Source organism: Pseudorasbora parva, chromosome 1 (assembly GCF_024679245.1).
Source record: "Pseudorasbora parva isolate DD20220531a chromosome 1, ASM2467924v1, whole genome shotgun sequence".
Taxonomy (NCBI): Eukaryota; Metazoa; Chordata; class Actinopteri; order Cypriniformes; family Gobionidae; genus Pseudorasbora; species Pseudorasbora parva.
Window position 1 is genome coordinate 21,981,098 of NC_090172.1, and position 16,605 is coordinate 21,997,702.

A 16,605-nucleotide genomic window follows, 5' to 3' on the forward strand; every position below is an offset into this window, starting at 1 on the left:
CTAATTTCAGGGGACACAACAGATAATTTAAATGTTTTAAGTTAATTGTCAGGTTTAACCCAACAGGAAAAAAAATGCCAGAGCCATCACTATATACTCGTGGAATTTAAATGACAGCAAAAAAAAAAAAAAAAAGAAGCAACACTTTTCACACTGGCCTTCAAGGACACTCTTCAGTATGTGGAACAGGGCAGGGGAGAGAGGGACAGAGAGAAAGAAAGCAAGTGAGAGAGAGAGAGAGGGGGGGGGGGGGGGTACGCATTTGGAATTAAAATGAGATTTTTGGAGGTCTTACTTTGATAAGGTCCCCCAGCAGCTTGTTGGCTTCGGCGTAGGCTTTCTTCACCTCTTTGAACTTGTTACCGAGGCCCATGCTGTGGGCCTGGAAGTGAAGGTTGGTGTACTGGCCCCCTGGGATCTCATTTTCATAAACATCTGCATTACCAGACTTCATTGTGGCGGTGCAGTCGAAGGGAGCGTACAGACCACGAGCCACTTCCCAGTACTCGCTGTAGTCAAACACTCTATCCAGAGAAACACCTGTGTGACAGAACAAGTGTTACAAATGCCGCAAAGTCCCTGCATATATAAGCCATATGGCGTCACATTGCTTATTGCTTTCATAAAACAACACGATATAGAAGACACCAATTCTCAATCATTTTTTATTATTATTTTTTTTTTTTACAAATGCCTTTATTTATATTTTATTGTGTTTAACAGCATGGTTGCTGGTGAAGAACTACTACTCAAGATCTCGCAGAGAAATATCGACAGAAAACTGCAGTCAACACAATGTGATAAAAGAGCTCTGTAGCGACCGCCCATTCCCATGAAGCACTGCAAATCTCACTATACTCTCAAAATACTTACATATCCCTATACTATATCTCAATATATGATACTAAAATAATAATATGCTTTGTGACTCTTTCTTTCTTTCTTTCTTTCTTTCTTTCTTTCTTTCTTTCTTTCTTTCTTTCTTTCTTTCTTTCTTTCTTTCTTTCTTTCTTTCTTTCTTTCTTTCTTTCTTTCTTTCAAATCTACAGTGCCAACATTTATAAAAAAACTCTTGAAATCAACACAGTTTAGAAAGTGGATGGGCACTGTTTGTATTACATGGTTCTCTGGAATGCTAAATGTTTATATATAAATGAAATACTATACATAATTTAAACATTATGAAATGTATAATATGATACTTCTTTTTTTTTGACAAAATGTTACCATAAAAAAATCATACATAGCTGTCGTAATGGTGCTGGTTCTTGTATCACATAGAAAAACAAAATAAATGTTTCATGTGTTTATTTATTTATATGGTATAAGTAGCCATATAATTAGCAGGAAACTGTACTGTACAGTCAGCCAGACAGGGTTTTCACCTACACAGATCAGGGGTCTCTATTGACTGCATATTATCCTTTATTTAACCTAAGTGTAGGATGTTTACAAGCAATGTAATGATCAAAAATCATGCAAATGTTGTACGGGTCACAGGTTTGGCTATATCAATTATTTAACCATAATTACTCCATGTTCATAATGTGCATTTCATATTCACACAAACTACAAGATTGTAGTGACAAGATTGCCTGGCCCCACTTTATAATTGGTGGCATTAAGTACTATGTACTTACATCAAAAAGTAAGTACAATCTACTTACTGTGTTCGAATTGTATTGCAAAACACCTTTTCTGATATTGAGGTGGGATACGGGTAGAGTTAGGGACAGGTGTGGTGGTGTGGGTCAGTTTAAGGTAGAGTTAGATGTAAGAGAAGTGCCAACTGTGTAATTACAAATGTAACTACAGAAATTAATTACAGACATAATTACATGCAGGTTTTTTTTTTTTTTTAAATGTAAGTACAATGTAAAAACATGTATGTACACAATAAGTGCATTGTATCAAATGATTCATTACAATGTTAGTACATAGTAGTTAAGGCCACCTAATATAAAGTGGGTCCTATTGCCTTTTGAAATCTGTTTAACAAAACATTGACTGCTCTGAGTATTAGGTGAATAGAGTCACTTAGTCATCTGTAAAGTTGTCTTTCAAACCTATCGGCGCTATGTATTTGGAACCCTTAAAAGGTTATATATAGAAGTATAGTTGAGTATACTCAAAATAACCTTTTATGCTAAAAGGGTTCTATAATGACAAAAAAAGAAACCTTTTGGCACTTCTATATAGAACACTGCAATAAATAAATAAATTCAAAGAAAAAAATGAATTTCTTATATTAGCAAAAACTCTCTTAATTTTGATAAAATAAGACAATTACATTTGCTTGTCTAGTAAATACTTCGTTTTAAGAATGTTTAGATGTTTGGACTAGAAACAAGACAAAAATACTAAGTGAGAAAAGCATTTTTTGCAGTGAAACTTTTAGGAATTCTACGTATCCCCAATAGAACCTTTTCTTCTAAGAGTGAAGGCTAAAAAGTATTGGTTTGGTGAAATTATTTACCCTGTCCTTTTAATTTGTACTGTTGGTAGCTCTGTCTCTATTTTTACTCGAACATTTGACTGATGTATACTGCTGTCCTAATCTGACACATCTCAAAACACCATCAATCCATCAATAAATACCCTGCGTAATGTCAGACTGCAATAATCAATGTGGATTTAATTAAACCTGATGCCACACGAGTCATCATTCCTGTCTTCAGGCCACACAAGCACACACACACACTCCCACACGCGCACACACACGCACGCACGCACGCACGCACGCACGCACGCACACACACACACTCCCGCGCACGCACGCACGCACGCACACACACACACACACACACACACACACACACACACACACACACACACACACACACACACACACACACACACAGTCCAAAAGAGTGTAGCTCTCTGCTATTATAATGTGCCTGCTGGGTTTGCATCAATCCAATAGTAACCAATAGTAACCAGTCCATTAAGTGATGTCAATGTACATCGTATGCTGCACTCTATCATTCCCTAATGTGTCTCTACAGTAAATAAATGCCCCTAAATGCCCCTAAAATGACAGTGTATTTATGAACAAGTATGTATGCATGTGTGCTTGCGTGAGCTATAAATGACAGTATAATATGGACCAGTTTTCTGAATGGTTGATTTTTTTGCTGTATGCAGAGCTTTGGGCTGTCACAGAGACAAGTGTGATTTCCCAAGGCACCTATTTCAGTGATATCTGTCAGGTATTAGGAATATTTTATGCATGATATTCTTAGAAAAATGCTTACAGCAGATTTAAGACAAGTCTCTAAAACAAATTGTGGCATTCACTTTCACAACCCCACCAGCCTAAGGTGCTTGCCTAGCCAAGCATGGTTAATCTGGTCTGTTTTGATGGTTTTAGAAGGGTTTTGGGTACTTCTCAGCTGGGATACCATCTGGCCGACCAGCTTACGTAACACTAACTTGGATAAGGCTTTGAATATTGGGGCCTGCATGTTTCCACATCAGAATAAATAAAAGTGAATTGCGAGATAAAGCTCAAAATACAGATGTCAGATTGTGAAACATAAAGTTGCATTGTGTTATGAATTGAAAAACCACATGGTGAGATGTGTCAAAATCGTGCATCAGGATATATAATTGCAATTATAAGATACGTAAGGGATAATCCACGGCTAGCCATGCATTAAAGGATTTTAATGCACGGCGTAGATGCGAAGAACCGTCCGACGCGAAGGTTGCCTCTAGTATTCCTTTAATGCATGGCTAGCCGTGGATTATCCCCGCATATACCATGGTTATTTGCCAAGTTAAAAACAAGTTAAAGCTGTAACTGATGTTTTTTTAACAGACGGGTTAAAATGACGGTTGTTTTCTTACGTCTCGTTAGTTCTAGCACACCGTCGCTTTAAATAAAGTAGAGCCATCGAAATGTTTTTATATGAACAAATTATCACATTTCTTTAAATTCATTATTAGAGAGAGACAGAGAACTGAAAGAGAAAGATCAGAGAGAGAGAGTCTGAAGATCCCCTCGTTGCTTAAGCATATCGAACATAACTTAATGATTATTTAATGGATTTATTAAAATTATTTATGAATGACAGGCAACACTGCAGTGAGTAGGCAATCTTTATTTGAACGAATCATCATTAGCCCAGTGTGAAATAAACCCCCCGTCTTTAACCTCATAGGCTACTAAAGACACATTAGCCTACATTTAATGCATTAAATTAAGTAATAGGCTAATAAAACATAAAAAAAATAAAACAGTTGGAAATTTTGTTTTTGGTGATTGTTTTCGTGAAATTAGACATGGAGTTTTTCAGGTTTATTAGGCTTGGAGGTGAAATTATGTTTCGCTTGCTTGTTGAGGTTCTAGATCTCAGATGTCGCAATGTCAGTATGTCGTAGGGCTAATGCCAGTATGTCACGCAAAAATAAAGTTTTATAGTAATGGACGCGACTGTTAATGCCTTATTTGTAGTCGTAGTGACCCGATTTATTTAGTGTTTTTCCTAGAATGGGTGACGGCTATTACAAAACATTCAGTGGTACATGCCAATCAAATACAGACGTGACACAAATAACATGTTTAAAAAAATATTACTGACTTTAATGCGTTTTATTGACATCTAAAATACAACAAAATTAGGCTATTTATTTAGGATTTTGTGTCACGTCAGTATAGGTGCTCGAGTCTGTCAGTGTAGGCGTCACGACCATCATCATATACTGTAAAAAACGCACGACACACGGCGACATGTTCCGCAACACGGTGTTATGCAGGTGTCATGTCAGTGTCAGTCACGATAATGTCAGTGACATGACAATGAAGACCACATGTGCCACGGATGTGCCAATACGCGCATCATAGATACAGTCTTGTTCAAAAAAATAGCAGTACAATTTGACTAACCAGAATAATCAAGGTTTTTAGTATATTTTGTATTGCTACGTGGCAAACAAGTTACCAGTAGGTTCAGTAGATTGTCAGAAAACAAACAAGACCCAGCATTCATGATATGCACGCTCTTAAGGCTGTGCAATTGGGCAATTAGTTGAAAGGGGTGTGTTCAAAAAAATAGCAGTGTCTACCTTTGACTGTACAAACTCAAAACTATTTTGTACAAACATTTTTTTTTTCTGGGATTTAGCAATCCTGTGAATCACTAAACTAATATTTAGTTGTATGACCACAGTTTTTTAAAACTGCTTGACATCTGTGTGGCATGGAGTCAAGCAACTTGTGGCACCTCTCAGCTGTTATTCCACTCCATGATTCTTTAACAACATTCCACAATTCATTCACATTTCTTGGTTTTGCTTCAGAAACAGTATTTTTGATATCACCCCACAAGTTCTCAATTGGATTAAGGTCTGGAGATTGGGCTGGCCACTCCATAACATTAATTTTGTTGGTTTGGAACCAAGACTTTGCCCGTTTACTAGTGTGTTTTGGGTCATTGTCTTGTTGAAACAACCGTTTCAAGGGCATGTCCTCTTCCGCATAGGGCAACATGACCTCTTCAAGTATTTTAACATATGCAAACTGATCCATGATCCCTGGTATGCGATAAATAGGCCCAACACCATAGTAGGAGAAACATGCCCATATCATGATGCTTGCACCTCCATGCTTCACTGTCTTCACTGTGTACTGTGGCTTGAATTCAGAGTTTGGGGGTCGTCTCACAAACTGCCTGTGGCCCTTGGACCCAAAAAGAACAATTTTACTCTCATCAGTCCACAAAATGTTCCTCCATTTCTCTTTAGGCCAGTTGATGTGTTCTTTGGCAAATTGTAACCTCTTCTGCACATGCCTTTTTTTTAACAGAGGGACTTTGCGGGGGATTCTTGAAAATAGATTAGCTTCACACAGACGTCTTCTAACTGTCACAGTACTTACAGGTAACTCCAGACTGTCTTTGATCATCCTGGAGGTGATCATTGGCTGAGCCTATGCCATTCTGGTTATTCTTCTATCCATTTTGATGGTTGTCTTCCGTTTTCTTCCACGTCTCTCTGGTTTTGCTCTCCATTTTAAGGCATTGGAGATCATTTTAGCTGAACAGCCTATAATTTTTTGCACCTCTTTATAGGTTTTCCCCTCTCTAATCAACTTTTTAATCAAAGTACGCTGTTCTTCTGAACAATATCTTGAACGACCCATTTTCCTCAGCTTTCAAATGCATGTTCAACAAGTGTTGGCTTCATCCTTAAATAGGGGCCACCTGATTCACACCTGTTTCTTCACAAAATTGATGACCTCAGTGATTGAATGCCACACTGCTATTTTTTTGAACACACCCCTTTCAACTAATTCAACTAATTGCCCAATTGCACAGCCTTAAGAGCGTGCATATCATGAATGCTGGGTCTCATTTGTTTTCTGAGAATCTACTGAACCTACTGGTAACTTGTTTGCCACGTAGCAATAAAAAATATACTAAAAACCTTGATTATTCTGGTTAGTCACATTGTACTGCTATTATTTTGAACAAGACTGTATGTACATTATCTGCGCATAGTGACATGTGCCATTGGCTTCTGTGTGTCACCTCATGTCTTATGTCACTTAATGTTGCCATATATGGAACGTTATCGGTATAGACATATCTGTGGTTGATACTGCAGTCTGCCACTGTCACTCTGTTTGCAAGCGTAACTTTGTTACTATGGTTACCAGTGTTTATAGTGGCGGATTAATTTCGAACTGTAATCAAACTGACCAACTAGTGGAACTACCTGTGCATTAAACGGTTTTACTGCACACCTTCCAACCAATCAGAATCGAGTATTTAAACAGACCGTGGTATAAAAAGCCATATGCAAAGTCTGAAGCTGGACCAGCTTATCGTCGCTGTCCGATAAAAAAAACACGTATGTCCATTTTGCCTATTTTGAGATTTTTTGACGGATTGAATGTCCTGCATGGTTCATTTCCGTATACAGTATGCTTCACATATCTAAATGACCAATGAAAAGTTGTGAAATCATGTCATCTGATTTTCACGTATATCCATTTGGTGTCAAAGATGTCAATCACGCCGCGTATCTCCCACCCTGTGGAAGCATCTCGCCGGTCTTGTGAAGTTTCATCGTATTGTGAAGATGTTAACGCACGGATTTCCGAAGTGAAGTGAAACAATGTTGACTGGGCATAGCTCTATATTTTTTCTGATCTATTTTTCTCCCTTCCTTCAGGATGTCTGTCTCGGTAAAAGAGCTGTGTGAATTGATGAATGTTAACTATGATAGGGCTGTTATTGAGGCAATGCGAGGGTTAACAATGAGGAGGAAGGTTTGTAGGAAAATAGAATTAAGTCAGGCAAACAATTAGTCTACATTGTATTCATTACTGAAATGTAGGGCTGCTCCGATCACGATCGGCCGATCGTTAATGCGCATCTCGTCGGCAGGGACGTGCACAGGGGGGTTGCTCAGGTTGCCCGGGCAACTGCCCATATGCCCTTCTCGACTCACGTTGCCCTTCCGAGGTGGAAAAAAATAAATAAAAAAAATCGTACAATGGATGCAGAATTTCACGTAGGCCAAGATACAAAAAAAAAAAAAAGGTCAGAGCAACTGCCCCTCAAAAATCCTGTGCACGTCCCTGCTCGTCGGTAAATTTCCTCATGTGCGTGATTTCACATAGAGCAGCTGTTACTACACAGAGCCATTGGTAACTGAGAAGATGCGCAAATAAACGCTGAAAATGAATGTGAAATATGAAACAATTAATGATCGGAAGAAAGCGTATCGACCACCATTACAGTAAAATATGCACGTATGTCCATTTAAACTCAATTTTGGTCAAATGTGGATTATATCATTACACTGGCAGGAATATGGTTACATGTAAGGATGCCATACCAAGTATGATAACGCTACATTCAACTGCTTTTGAAATACTGTTTTTTTCACTTCCTGAAAAGTAACCGTTTTGGACATACGTGAGTTTCATTGGGCAGCGACGTTATACTAGCTAAAATAAGCAAACCATATGTTGGTTTGAGATGCATTTTCAACAGAGACAACACACTGTCATACAATAAGGATTCTATAATACATAATTACATACATTGTGTTCTCAGACAAAAGCAAGGTTGTTAACAATTTATAAAAAGTATACATTAATAAAGTCCATTAATTCATTGTCACTGCTTCAAATTTTAATTTCAATGAACTCAAAATTTTAAGGCAACACAGTAACTTTTTTTCTAAATAATTTTTTACAGTGTGGACATGAATTGCATTAGTATTGTTGCTTAAAAAATGTGTATATGCTTAATATTTTTGCAAACATTTTAATGAAGACTGAAAATAAATCCAATTAAAGGTGCGCTCTGCAGGATTTTTGCAGTAAAATATCCAAAAACCACCAGTGTATTTTTGTTCAGTTAAGTTCTTACAATACCCCAAATGTTTCCATCTATTTCTAAATTGGGAGAAAATTGCCATTTTAAACCAAGGAACCGGGACGTCTAAGGGAGTCTGAGGTAGTCGCCATCATTATAAAAACCCTGCTGCTCACGAGCCATGTGTTTCGTTCAACCGCTCCAGCAGCCTTGCTCAGCTCCACAACACTCGGTCCAGCTCTGCTTCATACTACAGTAACGTTAATAACCGCATCCATAAACATGATTTCTGCCCAAGTCCTATCCCGATTCCTTCCCAACGGCTGTGAGGTGAAGAACACATGTCCCAAGATTCTGAGCTCAAACTTGGCGTCATCAAAATACGCCTTTGTTTTGAATAGGCGCCTCTAGCGGATGGAAAAGTTACATAGTGCAGCTTTAAATGTTTCTTTTAAAGCATTTAATGAATGGCATTTTTCCATTTTCTGTGATTACAGTGACAATGGAAGAAGAACTCTCTAGTTGTATATAGCCGATTCATATGTTGGGGGTTAATGCTATTTCATGCATTCACACTTCTTTACACTGTTAAAGAGTTGGATTCTCATGCCAACCTGTATGAGGTAATACAAGATGGAATTCCTTAAATGTGCACATTGACAAGAGTGAAAGAAAGAGCATGTCCATCAACAAGCTTCAATCGGATTACGGAAGCTGTCGGCAGCGCTGTCATTTTGTTTTTAAAACACAAAATCAACGTCACTAAAGACATATATTTTTGGTTGTCAGGGAAAGATAACCATGTTCAGCTTCCCAAATTACCCAGAGTTAAGGAAACAGTGGCTGCATTTTAAAAGTGAACATAAAGGGACAGGGATAAACGGTTTGATTGTGAAAGTGAGTCTGAACTTGTCACTTGACTTAATCGACAGATGGAGTATGAGAGAGAAGTGTTAGTGAAAGCGGTGGGCTTGAAGACTGCATAGAAAAGCATGAAAATGGAAGAAAAAGAACTTACAGATGCAGAAGGAAAACTAACATATAGGGACAGATGAGTGTAGGTGGAATAGAATGGGTGAAAACAGGGAATAAAGGGAAAGATTAGAAGATGTGAATGAAAAAGCCTGAAGGGAGGGAACAGTGGGAGAGAATATGTGAAAGGGGCAATGCGTGCTAGAATGGAAAAAGGGAAAAGAGGGCAAAGAGAAGGAAAAGAGAGAAACACCAAATATGGAGCTCAGCTAGAAAACACAAATCAATGGCAGGGCAGCTAGTTAAGGTGATACAGAAACATACAATATATAAAAGGGGAGGAAAACAAGGAACATAGAGAATGAAAATAAGATGTGTGTAAGAGGCTCAGACAAGCGTGGTACAATAAATGTGTGTGTGGCATTAATAACAAATGGTTCTAACAGCTCAAGCTGAGAAGGTGAGCTAAAGCTTTACCTGTGCTAGCCTGCTACACTGGCGACTAAATTAACTAGCGCAATACACTAGCGAGAAAAACAACGACAGTAAGAGAGAGTGATGAGACGGAAAACAGGGATCTTCATGAATCTAGAGGTCTACCGTGACCAATTACCTCAACAGATGCGCTCATGAATAAAAAAAAAATGTACTTAACCCACAAACACACATACTCATGTGCTAGTAAATAACAAAAGATATAGTGTGTGTATATGTGTGTATATCCTAAAATACACAAATAGTAATCTCACATAATTTCTAGCATTTTTTCCCCATCTAATTTTTTTGCATGGGTCATTAACAACATTAGTTTATATAGTATTTTCAAAAGAGCTTGGTTTCTCAAGAAACGGTGTTATTAAAGGTTGAAAACAGTTATGCTGCTTCATATTTTTGTGGAAGCTATAATACACTACCAAAAGGTTTGGGGAAAATACAATTAAAAAAGAAAATAAATTAATGAATCTTTGATTGATCAAAAGTGACAGTAAAGACATTTTGGTTACACTTTAAATTAAGGTGTCATTGTTACAGTGCAATTATATATTTAAGTACTGAGTAATATTAATTAACTACATGTATCTATCTACTAAAGGGTTAGGGTAGGATTAGGGTTTGGTTGAGGGTTAGATGCATGTAATTATGCATAATTTACTGTTAATACCATGGTAAGTACATGTAACACGTAACAAGGACACTGTAAAATAACATGTAACAGAGATTTCTAATGTTACAACAATACTTCTATTTCAAATCATTTCTATTATTTTGAAACTTTTAGTCATCAAATAATCCATAAAGAAATTGAGCAAAATAAGAAATGTTGCTTGATCGCCAAATCAGCATATTAGAATGATTTCTGAAGGATCATGTGATTTCACAAGGAGACAGCTTAGCCATCGTAGGAAACATGTCATTTTAAAATATGTTTAAATAGAATAATACTGTTCTTGTGGTGCTCATGGACATACTATTTTTCTTTTGAAATGTCTGCAGATAGCGTGTCAATTAAACTCCCCTTGTAAATGCTGCATCGACACGACATCCTCAATAAACCAATCTTTCAAATAATCTTACGAATATCTATTTATCTAATATGACTTCAGACCTGTAATGTTGCCAGAATCATAATCATACACTGTTTGTTCATAGGCCAGAGGAGAAGTGGCATCCCGACTTAGCCTAGTTTCTCCCAAGGTTTATTTTTCTCCATTATGTCCTGATGGAGTTTTGGTTCCTTGCCGCTGTTGCCTTTGGCTTTTGGCTTGCTCAGTTGGGGACACAAGAAAATTTCAACTATGTTACTGATCTGCCCACATTGACCCTATATGATATTTGAAATGAGCTGGATAACATCACCATTTTCTCCAGGGTGGCTGTACAGCCGAATCAAAACCTGTTGCAGTATTTGTTTTGTTTAACACTGTGAAGCTGCTTTGAAACAATTGGACTTGTAAAAGTGCTATATAAATAAAGTTAACTCGACTTAGCAACAGTGCATAGCAGAGAATGAATCTAGAATTAGCAGAGAAAGAATCCTTTGTCTCTGTATTTGGTGTTGTTTTGATAAACACTTTTCCAAATACAAAAGAGAGAGAGAAACACCTATAGAACACAAATCAGCTAGTCAGGGTGATACAGAAAGAAATATAATAAAAAAGAAAGAAAAAGAAAACAAGGAACACAGAGAATGAAAACAAGATGCATGTACAGTCTCAGAGGCTCAGAGAGTGGTACAATAAAAGTGTGTGTGGCATTAATAATAAATGACTCTAACGGTTCATGTAGAGACAGTAAGCTAAAGCTTTACCTGTGCTAGCCTGCTAAACTGGCGACTAAATTAACCAGCGCAATACACTAGAGAGAAAAACAATGACAGTAAGAGAGAGTGATGAGATGGAAAAAGGATCTTCGTGAAACTAGAATTTGTACTGTAAAATTTGAATGGTTGTTTAGAGGCATAAACACTGTTTTGATTTTTTTCACCATTTACAGTGATGAGTGGGTGTCAGAAATAGAGTAAAATAGTGAAGAGTCGGTCACACTAGCATGCAAAATTTCTTCTGAAAATGTTATGATATGATATCATACTCAAAATAAATAAATATTTATTTATATAAAATAAATTATATTAATTATATAAATTAAATATTTTGTATATTTATTTATATATAATATAAATTATTTGTATTATATATATATATATAGTGGCAAGCGGCAACCTCCCGCGATCTCTCTTGAAGCCAATATGGAAGTAATGTAAACTGCAATTGCTCAACTGGCCACTAGGGACAGGCTCTAGTAGGGAGCAGAAACTCATTGAGGCCCATGTTAAAATTCTCAACTTTAAAGCAGAAAAAAAACATCTTTACAGCCTGGTACAAATTGTGGCTTTGGCTTATAAGGCTAATTTTGATCTTCATGACAACTGTGAGAGGGATTTTTTTTATAACTCATTCGTTTACGTTATATAAAGCCTTAAAGTTCTGCATAATTAAGGGCGTGGTTACAGGTGGATAGCCATTTATCTGCCATCTATAGTCATTGCGTCACCTCAGCTCCGCGCACATCCCGCCCTTTTGCCCATTTTCTGTTATCCGGGAGTGACTCGCTCACAAGATGGCAACGCCCAGCTCGCCCCTACTTTAAGCTTCAGAACGGCTTATCAGAATCCTATGGGTGACGTCACGGACACTACATCCATATTTTTTTTACAGTCTATGATATAAATAATAATGAATAAAAACATGATGTAGTGGTCTTATATTGGTCACACATATTAAAGGGATAGTTCACCCAAAAATGAAAATTTGATGTTTATCTGTTTACCCCCCAGGGCATTCAAGATGTAGGTGTGTTTTTCTTCACTAGAACACAAATTACATTTTTTAACTCCAACCGTTGCTCGTATAATGCATGTCAATGGGGTCTAATTAGTATAATTAGAATTAGACCCCATTGACATGCATTAAACGAGCAACGGTTGGAGTTAAAAATCTTAATTTGTGTTCTAGAAGAAACAAACATCAAACATTTTCGATGCCCTGGGGGTAAGCAGATAAACATAAAATTGTAATTTTTGGGGTGAACTATCCCTTTAATGTGATGCCAATTCACCATAAAAGAAATTGACAGTAAAAGAAATGGACACAACGAGCCCATAGACTTCAACAGTGGAAAATGAAGTGAATTAGAAGCACTCACTTCCTGATGGCTGAGCAAACTGTGCAGCCTCAGACTGAGCTTGACAACAGAGATGTGACGTGAGCAACCTGGCTGACAGTTGTAAGTCTCCTAGCAGATGTGGAAAGTGAAATCTGAATCATGTTGTTTAAATGTTGTCGCATTGCTTTTGGCTCACTATCGGCTTCTCCCAATTCTTCTCCCTTGACTTTATCAGACTTTATGTCTCCACGTCCCCCCGACTGTCTCATAGACAGTAAAAGATTGTTTCTGAGCATCTCCTCCTGTCTATACGGTAATTTCTCAACTGTGCAACAGAGTCGCGTTGGTTATGACACAATCCTTAGCCTATTTTTACAAAAACAGCTTCTATGGGGCGATAGTGTAAGATACAAGGTAATGGAGCCTTTTATATATTGTCGTGTTTCTTTAGAAATAAACAATGGACAAATGGAGTCTTTAAAGTAAAGTTTACTCAGATGTAAAGTTATTCACTGTCAAAGTGACGCAAAAATGAATGGGATGCTAACAGCAGGTGATGGCTTGGTTAGCAATGGCCGCCCCTATGGGTGGTATGCTTTCCAAGTGCTAGATTTCCCCCTTGGAATTCACAGGTCAGAGTTTACCAAACTTGAATTCTGAAATGCAATGAAATGCAAAGCTTTCTTCGTATGAGCTTGAGTTTTCAGTCTCCAGCATTCACATACATATAAATGGAAGTCAGTGAAACAAAAAACATGTAGTTTGACAGTCCTTTAACCTGAGTATTCTGCTTTTCTATAAGTGCCATCTACAGTCAGAGAGTGAAACTCCATTTCTGTTCAGCCTGTCTGCTGTTTTAAATTCAATCTAAACAGAAACATTGCATAAAACTGGACCGAATATTTGTGCAGAACAGATTTTGGTAGCACTTTCTTTCACAGTCCTGTTCATCATGTACATACTTATTATAGCAATAACAATAACTGGGAATAACTAGGTACTAACCCTGAGCCTACCCCTAAACCCTACCCCATAACCCATGTAGTTGCCTTATACTAAACCAGTACTTTCTTAGGTATATAACTCAAAAAGTGCAACCCAATTTTTTGGGTGAACAGAAATCTACCCATAACACTTTAGTAAGTAACCACATAATAACACTCTGGGAACCACCTAGCCTAGAAATCTAGACGCACCCTAGCGGCAGCAAATTTAATCTGCCACCGAGTGTCGTCTAGGAACTCTCAATACCCTTCTGAGCTGTTTTCCCCTAACTCTTGTCGGGCCAATCACATCGTGTATAGAGTCGGTGGGCGGGGCCATAATGACGACGGCCGAGTTGCGTTGCGTGCTTCTAGTAAACACAGACACTGGCGAACGGCGGCGGTCTTTCGAATCAGCTTTGACCGCGACTCTGGAAGACTTGGAGTTAAGCTTTTCTCTGAGAAAAGAACAAAGAACGGCACTGAAGTCATTCTTAAAAAGGGAAGATGTGTTCGGGGTTTTGCTGACCGGACACGGTGAATGTTTAATCTATCAACGAGCTCTGTTTCCCCGTCGTTGCTCCGGTTGGTGTAGCGCTATCCTATCGCGTGCAGAGGGAGTTTGAAAGACAACCGTTTATCCCGCCCCTTGGATTGAGCCCTGTCTATGGTGAGTTTCCAGACCAAACATCTTGATGTGAGTCTTGCTTGCAGGCTAGCAACCACCCAGAACACTTTAGCAACTGCACTGTAACAATCTGGCAACCTTCCAGAACATACTAGCATTATGTTGGTGGGAACTTTAACATAAGCAAGGAAAATTGTATATTATTCACATATAAAATAAAAATCAGATCCTCTTAGTCAAAAATATAATTTTCTTGTATTTCACTTAATTTATTTATGCATTTTTATTTTAATTAACTTCTTTTTTTTGTTGTTGTAATCACCCATCAGGTTAAAATTGCTATCTCCATGTTTGCAAAGCGACATTGACAGATTGTTGTGTATGATGCAGACACATGAGAGATCGTCCAAGACCATAAGATTAGACTCTGGAGAATTTGAAACCGAAGCGCAGCAGCTATTACCTAACCACTCTGCCTCAAAGGAACCATACTGGGGGGATAGAGGGGGGAGGGAAAGGCTGGGTAGAGAAGGTATGATTTAACTTTGACAGTAATGAAGTGGAGGAAGGTGAAATAAATGTGTAAGTGCAATTTAAAACAAAATGGGGGAAAGGGAAGGTAAGATTCTCTACCTCTCTTTTTTCGCCATCATTAGTCTTTGTCCAGTGTGTGTCAACACATTCCCTATTCTGCTTCTGCAGGTCTTTTGTTTAACACACCTCTCAGAACATGGCAATTATCACACTCACACGCACAATACAGCGCACATACAATACAGCGCACAAGCTGTATAAAAGTACTAAATATATTGATATATGACGACAGTCCCTGCTGAGTCCCTTGATTAATGAGCTCAGCGAATTGACTAATTAGACATCATTAATCAGCCGAGCCTGTCTGTAACTTAGGCAGCATTAACTGACCATGAGCAGCCTGTTGAATGAAAACTGCTTAAGAACTGATCTAAGCCAAAAACACAATCTATTTAAATGTTAACGTTTTACTTAATGTTGCAGTAGAGGAATTAATAGACACAAATACAAAGCTGACAATTTGTGTGTGTGTGTGTGTGTGTGTGTGTGTGTGTGTGTGTGTGTGTGTAAAAATATATTGTAAATATATATATATGCGATATATTATTACAATTTATAATAATTGTTTTTCAATTTATTATACTTTAAATGATCATTTATTTCTGTGATGCGAAGCTGAATTTTCAGGATCATTCCTCCAGTCTTCAGTGTCACATGATCCTTCAGAAATTATTCTAATATTCTGATTCATTTTCAAAGTTGGAAACAGTTCTGCTGCTTAATATTTTTTCATAACCTGTGATACTTTTTTATAATACTTTGATGAATAAAAAGTAAAAAAATAAAATAAAAAAGAAGCAAATGTTTTAAAAATAGAAATCTTTTGTAACAACAATATACACTACTGGTCAGTTATTTGGGGTCAGTCATTTTTTTCTTTTCTTTTTTTAAAATAAATCAATAATTTTATTCAGCAAGGATGTGTTAAATCGATAAAAAAATATATATTAAAGGATATTTATATTATTTGAAAATATGTTTTTATTTTTAATAAATGCAGATCTTTTGAACCTTTTATTCATCAAATGTATTAGGCAGCAGAACTGTTTCCAACACTCATAATAAATCAGAATATTAGAATGATTTATGAAGACCATGTGACACTGAAGACTGGAATAATGATCCTGAAAATTCAAATTAGCATCACAGAAACACAGATAATTTAATAAATACATATAATACGTATAATTTTAAATACATATAATTTAAAGATCATTTAAAGTATAATAAATTGAAAACCAAATATTTAAATTGTAATAATATATCACAATATTTGTTTTTAAATCTGTATTCTTGATCAAATAAATGTAGGCTTGATGAGCAGAAGAAACTTTTTTAAAAAACATTACAAATAGTAATGTGTCCAAACTTTTGGTACTATATATATATATATATATATATATATATATATATATATATATATATATATATATAT

General features: G+C 37.0%; 1 protein-coding gene across 1 annotated transcript in view; it reads right to left on the bottom strand.

Annotated features, from left to right (window-relative positions):
* Window positions 1–16,605, bottom strand: part of pcxb (pyruvate carboxylase b) — a 316,419-nt gene that overhangs the window by 41,188 nt on the left and 258,626 nt on the right. Inside the window, 1 exon segment of the mRNA XM_067435536.1 lies at window positions 296–540. Within this exon segment, the coding sequence (XP_067291637.1) occupies window positions 296–540 (245 nt within the window).